Genomic DNA, 9,550 nt, shown 5'->3' with positions numbered 1-9,550 from the left:
TATAAGTACTATTGAGTCATAGTCATTTTTTAAATATTAGTTATACTTTTCACTGTTTGTTCATTCATTGAAAGTGGCCTAGTGTGAACAAAATGGCTGCCCAATTTTTAGCCAGCTTTGCAGGTGTATATTTTCTGATCACAAGCATGGATTGGCTCAGTATTCCCTCATATATTGGAGAAATATAAGTACTACTTATACATGCTACTTTGGTGAGATGTACACCAGCTGATCAAATTCCAGGGAATGTTGAAACCAATACAATTCTGCCCTGTGGGAGGGGGGCAGCTAGACATAATGTCAACATTGCCAAGTCATTTTCTCACGATCGGTGAGGTCGATTGACTCCAAATTTTCTGTGTAAGTAGGGTCTATCGAGTTCTAAGGAAGGGTGTGATCCAAATTCCGTTACATATTAATGTACTTGTTTACGTCTCATTTTAACACATCCAAATTGAACAAAGTGTGGTATCAGAAGGTGACCTGTAGATATAAGAGGCTGAAGAAAGACAATTGGCACTTTACCAAGTTCATATGTCATGCAGAAGGAAACACCGACATAGTCCCTGTCCATACCCACCTTCCTTCTTATTGTCCACGGCCGTCCGGACGCACAGTCCCCCGAGTTCTGCAGCACGTAATTTCAGCCGCCCTCCCCGGTCGCCATATTGGTGCGGCAAGCCTCATCTATCCCACAATACTAGGGCTGCGGACCGGTACACTGTACCGGTCCAATACCGTAAAAATCGTTTCGGTACAGGTCCAAAATACCGGATCATGAAGTAACGAGTATATACCGAAATAGCTAGTTTACACCATGTATATGACTAAAGATAGGTAAATCCTACCACAAAGACGAAAAATTAGCACTGGAAAAGACGTAAACACCGTCGATTGATTTGAGATCCTCAGTCTCACGAGACATCGCGAGAGTGTGGCTGATCCAGGGTTGTGATTGGTCAACAAACTCAAATCAGGTCAGAGGTCAGTCATTTTCCCTTCCCTCCAACACTTTATTATTGTATCTGTGTCATGATTGAAAAAGTGAAGAACACGTGTTAATTTGTCAAATTGTTCAGGTACAGACCTGTACAGGTCCGGACCTGTACCTAAACCTCTGTACCAGTACCTGTACCTGTACCTGATGTTACGTTTAGGTACGCAGCCCTACGTCACACACAACAGATATGTCTATCTCTACAACAGCCGGGGAGTCTACAGGGGAGTGAGCGGTTTACTCCTCCCCTTCCTGGTCCTCCTCTTCATCCTCATCGTACTCATCCTCTGCGGGAGCGTCCTGAAATAAATGTTTACATCAGGCGTGCAAAGGTCACCAAACATCGTTGTCCGTTTCCTATTGTTACGAAAGCGAACTATAAACTCTTCAAAAAAGTATTACAATGTCTGCAAAAACAGCAGTGCATTTTGTCTTATCTCGGGTCGTGTGGAGTCTGAGATACCGGGTAGTCAAATTGTACCTAAAACCGAACAAAAACAATGGCTAAAATTTACTTAAATGTCAACTAAAGCATAAATGGTGACGTCCTGTTAGATTTAAATGGTAAACATAAAACAATGTATACAATACTTGATACAACAATACGGATATACATAATCTATATAACGAGAGAAATCGTGTAGAAGCAGATTTGTGTGCGTGCTGCTGTCCAACTGACCTGATACTGCTGGTACTCAGACACCAGGTCGTTCATGTTGGACTCGGCCTCGGTGAACTCCATCTCGTCCATGCCCTCGCCGGTGTACCAGTGGAGGAAAGCCTTGCGGCGGAACATGGCTGTGAACAGCTCCTGTGGGGGAAGAGTTGACGCCTCGGTAAGCTATTGAGCAACTAACATCGTTTAAGAAACATATCCGGGAATGGTTGAAAACTGTGGTGGACACCTCCAAACCCTTACAAGCATGGTGGTAGTAGAAATGTAGATATGTAAATATGAATCTTTGTCTAAATTTTATTTTTACGACCTCTGACCTCTCGGTACTACTTGCATGTTGTGTGTGGTTATGTAGTGTGTAGTTAAGCCTTACCATGTTGTGATGAAAGTAGTTTGTAGTCAACGACTCCAGGAAGAATAGTATGTATGGCAAATGATGTCTGTACAAACTAATGGAGATCGGTCTAATAAACAAATAACGCGTTAACAGCGAGGTCATATCCGTCGTAGGCCGTCGTTCTATTTCATTGCCGTGAAATTTTCAAGCAGGCCGTGACAGAACCGTCGGCAAGGATCTGTGGCAGCATTTTCCATAACAAGACAGCTGGATTTTACTGGACGCATGCACGACCATCCCAATAATGTTTGACATCGTCCGACGACTGTACGACGTATTTGACCGGACCTAAGCACGAGAAGCAACACAATTTGCTTGGGCTTCGAATGCTCAATGGCGATATGCACAGACCTCAACAGAGAAAACCTTACCTGGATGGCAGTGCTGTTTCCGACGAAGGTGGCCGCCATCTTGAGCCCTCGTGGCGGGATGTCGCACACGGCGGTCTTGACGTTGTTCGGGATCCATTCGACAAAGTAGCTGGAATTCTTGTTCTGTACGTTCAGCATCTGCTCGTCAACCTAGTGGGGCAGAAGATAACCGGCTTAAAACTGGCGGTGGGACAGTTTGTTTCAACCGCTTGGCCTTGGAAACTTAAGTCCGATGTTGCTACCAATTGGTTTCTGGACTTGGTTGCTATAAAAAAAGCTATAACAGCTGTTCGTACTTTTTGTAAAGATATGTTGAACTGAAAATTAATATTCGGCTCTAAAGGCAATGACGGAGAACTTTCATCCGCAGTTCCTAACGGAACTTACCTCCTTCTTGGACATGCGTCCCCGGAACATGGTGGCCACGGTGAGGAAGCGGCCGTGGCGGGGGTCGCAGGCCGCCATCATGTTCTTGGCGTCGAACATCTGCTGGGTAAGCTCGGGCACGGTCAGCGCGCGGTACTGCTGGCTGCCTCGGGAGGTGAGCAGAATTGTTAATGAGCGGTTTCTATTTTTTCCCACCTTTCTTCTTCTTCAATTCATTTTCAACAAGGACAGTAAACCATAGAAAATAAAAGTACACACAGAAAAAAACAAGTACCCATAGAAAATAAAAGTAACCCATAGAAAATACAAAGTACCCATAGAAAATACAAAGTACCCATAGAAAATACAAAGTACCCATAGAAAATACAAAGTACCCATAGAAAATAAAAGTGGAATGAAAAATACTAAGTGTACTTATGGGCCTTCGTAAAAACTCGGCGAAAGAAGGTAGGAAATTCCTGTATCCTCATTTACAGACTTGAAAACAGGAAAGGATAACATCATCATCATCGGTTGACAACCAAAAGCGCGAATTCTACAAATATTTACGTCAAGCCGTGGCCAGTCGGTAAGCTTTTTACGTTACATACTAGCCAGTGTATACAAACTAATTAAAGTCTTGCAGAATATTTTGAGTCACAGTGGTTGAACTGTGTAGGCTGTGGTTTTAGTTGGTTGTTATCTAGCTCTTGTAGTGGCCTATCCAACTTTGACTCGTTATAACTAGGGACTGTGCTGTGTGTGTTACACTGACTAGGCTGTTATCCACTGTGGTAGTATTGGAAGGCAAAATTCAAACACTCCTTCAACCGCTTTTTACCCTCCTCAAGGGAAATATTTTTACTTGTCTGTGTGTCTGTCTCTCTGGATTGTGTGTGGAGTGTTTGTGTGCGTTGACTGGAATGGTAGCCAAGTAGTTATGGGAAAAGGTTTGAAGTCTGCCATCTCTGATTGCCTTGTTTTTCTGTTGTTCCATTTCCCTATCCTTTTCTCCTTGCTACATAGCATGTCGGCAAAATGTACTGCACCTGCGCAAAACCCTGATTCCTCACAGTTTTTGTTGGATTTTTGGTCAACGTTGCATCAGAATTTTTCCTGTTGCAGACGATATCTTTTCAAACACAACATTTGGAAACTACAGACGGATATTAACCTTATATGTGTGAATACAACCTTATATGAGACGTTCTGCCGAAGTTCTATGCACAATACATTGCGGGTTTCACACAGGTGCAGTACGTTCTGCCAACGTGCTTTGCTTCCCTTCATATCCTACCCCTTTGCCCCCCTCTCTTTTAAAGTAAACACCAACAGAACACCAGGGAAAGTTCCAGCCGGTTTAGTTAACAAAAGTTTAATGAAACCACACGCGTTATCTGGCCAGATAACTACGGCGTAACCTAGCAACCCAGGTTAAGTTATTGAAACCATCCAGTTTAGTTCACAAAAACCATCCAATTTTTTTCCACACGGACGCAACCATGTCCTAACTATGGGGAGGGGGGGGGGTAAAACGAGTAACACACAAATGTACAAAAAGGGTTCTTCTGTAGTAATATGGGGATATTTGGGTCCCATGGATTGTTCTTCGGTCCACAGACCTTTGTCTTTTGTAAATACTGTCATCAGACCTGAATACTATCAGCATTCTAAGCTTTGAAAAAAGAAGCATGAATGGCGGGGATTCCAAAAGTATGGCTCTTTTTTTTTCTTTTTGTTCTTTTTCACGTTTTGTCATTTTACAAAAGAAGTCGCCAAACACGAATATTACCTTACGTTACTGGACAGGAAGTGATGTCACTGAACAGGATGTGACATCATTACACCGTATGTGACGCAAAGCGCTCCATACTTCCGGAGTCACCCACCGTTATACCAGCTAAAGCAAGTTAAGACAATAAGCTATATAGCCGAGTGCTTTCGCGATATGTGTGCTGGTTTAAATACTGATGTACCAGTGATGGTGATAGCCCTTCAGCATGTCTGTTTCTTCCTGTATTTTTAGATTGCTCAAAAATCTAGTATTTTTTATAAATCGCTGGATAAGAACAACAAGCTGACTTTCCAGCGTGGAACATGGCTGAGGATAACAACTTCAGGAGACCATTTTTTTGTTCTTTGCTTTTAACAAAATTAACATTTTTTGGTGGTCAAGAACAATTGAAGTTGTTTAAATCTCAGCATAATTTTCACAGTGGCAACAGTGTTTTTGTTCTGTCCCTGCGATTTCGAAGCACTCATTCCTCCCCATTCACATAAACTCTCAGCTCTACAAGGGCCACAATTTCCAGTTTTTTTGTGCTACATGTAGTTTTACGACAGTAACGTTACATGGATTGAAATTTTGTTTTACTTCTTCTCTTTACATTGTGGCATATACAGCAATCGTCCGTCTGACACTGTATGGATTATTTCTTATTTTCTGACAGTTATTTTTTTTTAAATCATTGATGGACGCCCATCCTCTACAATGTGAACTGCTCTAGTCTGTGTCTGGGTGCAGCGATGCCCCTCTTCACCAGACGTGTTGTCTGATTCGCGTGTTTACTTGACAGAGACCGCGCAGAAGGTCCTATCCTTGCCCATGTCATTCTCCACCTCAATCTCGTATTTTCCCGCGTCTTCTTCCGTCGCGTTCTGGATCCTAAACGAACAAACAAAAATGAATCATAACCTTCACATGGTCTAGCTTCACATGGTCATCTTCTTTCCACCATTAGGACTTCTGCATGTAGCTAGAACTTTGCAACTTTGCTGTAAACCAATGATTAGCCAGGAGTGTTATAATCTAGGCTATTGTTTACATTAGCACATGATAGAAAAAGAAAAAGAAAGAAAGCTTAACAAACTGCTGCTCTGTTCATTCCTACTCAAACACATTGAATTTCATATATTTGGTGACCATTTCCTCCAACTCTTTCTGTCCTGCAACTTGCTACATAATGTAACCCAACACCACAGAGTGTCAGCTACAGCACCAGGTACCATGGTGACAGAAACTAAAGCCACTACTGTAATGTCTGATACCTTAAGATGGAGTTCAGTATGTGTCCGTGTCTGTTTAGCTATAGCGCCCCCTAACATAAACTTAAGGCACTGCAGCGGTTTGTATAATACCTTAGGATGGAGTAAGTGTCCGTGTAGCTATAGCGCCCCCTAACAGAAACTTAAGGCAGTGCAGCGGTTTGTAATAACTTAGGGTGGAGTAAATGTCTGTGTAGCTATAGCGCCCCCTAACATAAACTGAAGGCACTGCATGTATAATACCTTAGGATGGAGTAAGTGTCCGTGTAGCTATAGCGCCCCCTAACAGAAACTTAAGGCACTGCAGTAATGTATAATACCTTAGGAAGGAGTACGTGTCCATGTCTGTGTAGCTATAGCGCCCCCTAACAGAAACTTAAGGCAGTGCAGCTGTTTGTTTATTTTAATACATGGAGTTCAGTATGTGTCCGTGTCTGTGTAGCTATAGCGCCCCCTAACATAAACTAAAGGCACTGCAGCAAAATACAAGTCTATTAGTATTACCTTAGGATGGAGTAAGTGTCCGTGTCCTCGTAGCTGTAACGTCCGCCCTCGTTGATCTCCTTCTTCTTGTGCTTCCAGATGACGTCAGCTTCAGGGTCACCCTCGATCTCCACCTGGGGTCAAGTCAAGGTCAAGTCAAGGTCAAGAGATCAGCCAATCAGAGCTTGAGTTTCAGAATGAGTCAATCATCACTTTGGCAATTTTTTGTCACGGTAGGTATACAAAACAGACAAAGCATTATCTTCTGTTCATGATTTCTCTTTGAATTCAGTTCAGAAAATTCATATTTATACATTGAGCATTTGAAAAGCTGCAAGCAACATTTTTATGAGGGAAGCTGTACCTACCCGCATGGTGATGGTATCTCCCTTCTTGGCCGTGACATTCTCTGGAGGCTTTGTGACCTTGGCTGGAACTGAAGGACAAATTGAACAAAGGTCAGAGAGGCTTGCGGGATCATGGAATCTTGTATTACATCAAGACTTCTGTTACTTTCAGAATACTTGTTACTCACTGATCATTTAATATCAGGATTTCGGACAGATACAGATGGTATGCTATTCATTGTATCCAATAAAATGTTGCGCAAAGGTTTTGGGTTGGTTGAACTTTTGAATGAAGAAGAAGAAGGTCCCTTTCCATGCCATGCAGAACAGAGGGGTGGTGCCCAACTCCATTTCTGTAGCCCTTGGGCCACACAGTTGTGCAAGCACTACAGCAGGGGGCTGGTCCACTGTTATTGTTGTATGTTCAACTCCCATACTCTTTTCCAAATACTGAATGCTAAGCAGTATGTACCATTTTAAAGTCTTTGGTATGACTCGCCCGGGGTTTTGAACTCACAACATCCTGGTTACAAAGTGAGCATTCTTCCCGATTGAGCTATTGAATGATGTATTGATTAATTGATAGATTGATGTATTGGTGACGTACTATCGACGATGAGCCTAGCGGAGTCGAAGGCCTCGCCGTGACTGTTGTTGGCCTTGCAGGTGTACTGTCCCACGTCCTCACGGCTCACGTTCTGGATCGTCAGCGTCGTGCCGTCTGGGAAACAAAGCGCAGGAAAAATTAGAGCCAGACAATGTCATAACGTCAAAGATGACAGACAGTCTGACTGTCATTGAAAGGAACATAGAGGAAAAGTGAGAGCTGTTATTATGGCAGATTAACTTCTGTGAGATGTGCAAAAATGTGACAGAAGAAGAAAAATGTTCAATGGCTGTCTGGAAAATAAAGCACGGGAAATTCGAACAAGACAATGATGACAGATGGCCATTGAAACATCAGATAACAGTCCGATTGCCAATGAAACGTTGCCTATTGATGGTTGTGAAAAAGAACTTTGCTATTCAATGATTCAATGACCTGATGAAATTGTTTCGGCAGGAAACTTATGATGGCAGAAGTGTGACCAGAAAGGAACATCATTTCTGTACCATACGCGAGATCTTATTACCATAGCAATAGGGAAATTGTTTGATTTTTATATATATATATATGTCATGCACTTGGGCTTGACTCTTGTATGTCGTACCCTTGCTGTCGAATCCGATCTGATACTTGGGTCCCTCCTTGATGAGTCTTACTTGTTGTTATTTGTTTGTTTGTTTGTACGTACCCTTGCTGTCGAATCCGATCTGATACTTGGGTCCCTCCTTGATGAGCTCTCCGTCCTTGTACCACGTGATGACGGGGTCGGGGATGCCCCACACGCGGCAGAAGAAGCTGGTGGCACTGCCCTCGTAACCAAACATGTCCTTCAGCTCCTGGGTACGGGAATAAAAAAACATTCCATGGTTTTCTAGCAACAAATATATCCTTTACATTCTATGGAGACGAGAACGAAAGATTCCATGGGCTACAATAGCAAATGATGCTCTGGTATAGTAAGTTCAGTAAGTGTAGTAAGTCCAGTAGGTGTGAGTTTAGACCTGTGTAGCACTTTGGCAGAACGTACTGCACCTGTGCGAAACCCGTAATGTATTGTGCATATCAATTTGGTAGAACATCTCGTATTTGTGTATATAAGGTTGACATCCCGTCTGTAGTTTCCAAATGTTATGTCAGAAAAGATATTGTCTGCAACAGGCAAAATTCTGATGCAATGGAGACCAAAAATCCAAGGAAAAGCATGAAAAATCAGGATTTTGTGCAGACCCAGCACATTCTGCTGACATGCTTGTTCTGGTATATAGTAAGTGTGACTACTAACCTGTGTGAAGCTGGGCAGGGATTTCTCCATCAGCTCCTTACGGGACTTGTGTGACCGGAAGGCCGCCTGGATGCCCCTAGCTCTAATACAGTAAGTGTAGTAACTGTAGTTGCTGTAGTAGGTGTAGTAAGTGTGACTACTGACCTGTGTGAAGCTGGGCAGGGATTTCTCCATCAGCTCCTTACGGGACTTGTGTGACCGGAAGGCCGCCTGGATGCCCCTAGCTCTAATACAGTAAGGGTAGTAACTGTAGTTGCTGTAGTAGGTGTAGTAAGTGTGACTACTGACCTGTGTGAAGCTGGGCAGAGATTTCTCCATCAGCTCCTTACAGGACTTGTGTGACCGGAAGGCCGCCTGGATGCCCCTAGCTCTAATGCAGTAAGGGTAGTAACTGTAGTTGCTGTAGTAGGTGTAGTAAGTGTGACTACTGACCTGTGTGAAGCTGGGCAGGGATTTCTCCATCAGCTCCTTACGGGACTTGTGTGACCGGAAGGCCGCCTGGATGCCCCTAGCTCTAATACAGTAAGTGTAGTAACTGTAGTTGCTGTAGTAAGTGTAGTAAGTCTAACCTGTGTGAAGCTGGGCAGGGATTTCTCCATCAGCTCCTTACGGGACTTGTGTGACCGGAAGGCCGCCTGGATGCGCGTAGCGGCGCGGACCACGATCGGGTCCTTCACGTCAACCCCCTCAAACGGGTTCTTGTCATCCTCCTTCTTTGCCGCGGGCTGAAAGATGTTGAAGTTAAGAGAAACCACACAAACATGGCCAGCATGACTTAAAAGGAGTGTACTGATGCGGCTGTGTCTGTAAAGCTCTTATGAAAGACTGTTTCAAACACACCCAAATGCACACACGCACGCACATACACATGTACACACGCACGCACGCACACACACACACACACACACACGCACGCACACACACACACATGCACATACACACACGCACGCACATACACACACACACACACACACACACA

The 9,550-nt window shown here is 43.6% G+C and overlaps 2 protein-coding genes across 5 annotated transcripts in view; both read right to left on the bottom strand.

Moving 5' to 3' along the window:
* Positions 1-1,234: 1,234 nt before the first annotated feature.
* LOC109464900 (tubulin beta chain-like) lies at positions 1,235-3,836 on the bottom strand. Its single transcript, XM_019761995.1, has 5 exons — positions 3,784-3,836; positions 2,829-2,970; positions 2,442-2,591; positions 1,677-1,808; positions 1,235-1,297 (listed from the first exon to the last, which is right to left on the bottom strand). Exons 1-5 carry the CDS (start codon positions 3,834-3,836, stop codon positions 1,235-1,237), a joined length of 540 nt encoding a protein of 179 aa, XP_019617554.1.
* A 330-nt stretch (positions 3,837-4,166) lies between these two features.
* The window catches only part of LOC109464915 (CAVP-target protein), a 22,180-nt gene continuing 16,796 nt past the window's right edge, over positions 4,167-9,550 (bottom strand). For 2 of the 4 annotated variants that reach the window (XM_019762016.1, XM_019762017.1), the window contains exons 3-9: positions 9,207-9,296; positions 8,860-9,069; positions 7,978-8,125; positions 7,290-7,403; positions 6,704-6,771; positions 6,357-6,469; positions 4,167-5,472 (exon numbers count right to left, since the gene is read on the bottom strand). In XM_019762016.1, coding sequence (XP_019617575.1) covers positions 5,373-5,472; positions 6,357-6,469; positions 6,704-6,771; positions 7,290-7,403; positions 7,978-8,125; positions 8,860-9,069; positions 9,207-9,296 — 843 coding nt within the window. In that variant the 3' untranslated portion in view covers positions 4,167-5,372. Of the gene's footprint in view, positions 5,473-6,356; positions 6,470-6,703; positions 6,772-7,289; positions 7,404-7,977; positions 8,126-8,859; positions 9,070-9,140; positions 9,297-9,550 lie in introns of all 4 variants that reach the window. The other 2 variants (XM_019762020.1, XM_019762021.1) reach the window with 1 other exon arrangement.

The sequence above is a fragment of the Branchiostoma belcheri genome, unplaced genomic scaffold, assembly GCF_001625305.1.
Source record: "Branchiostoma belcheri isolate BF01 breed outbred unplaced genomic scaffold, Haploidv18h27 scaffold143, whole genome shotgun sequence".
Classification (NCBI taxonomy): domain Eukaryota; kingdom Metazoa; phylum Chordata; class Leptocardii; order Amphioxiformes; family Branchiostomatidae; genus Branchiostoma; species Branchiostoma belcheri.
The sequence above is the reverse complement of the archived record's forward strand: the minus strand, read 5'-3'. Positions and strand labels throughout refer to the sequence as shown.

Excerpts from the sequence above, each read along its gene's own strand:
- LOC109464900 (XM_019761995.1), bottom strand. The coding sequence starts at position 3,836 with ATGCTATGTAGCAAGGAGAAAAGGATAGGGAAATGGAACAACAGAAAA. Across the intron at positions 2,592-2,828 it reads GACGCATGTCCAAGAAGGAG|GTTGACGAGCAGATGCTGAA; the intron begins GTAAGTTCCGTT and ends CTGCCCCACTAG. Across the intron at positions 1,298-1,676 it reads CTGAGTACCAGCAGTATCAG|GACGCTCCCGCAGAGGATGA; the intron begins GTCAGTTGGACA and ends CATTTATTTCAG.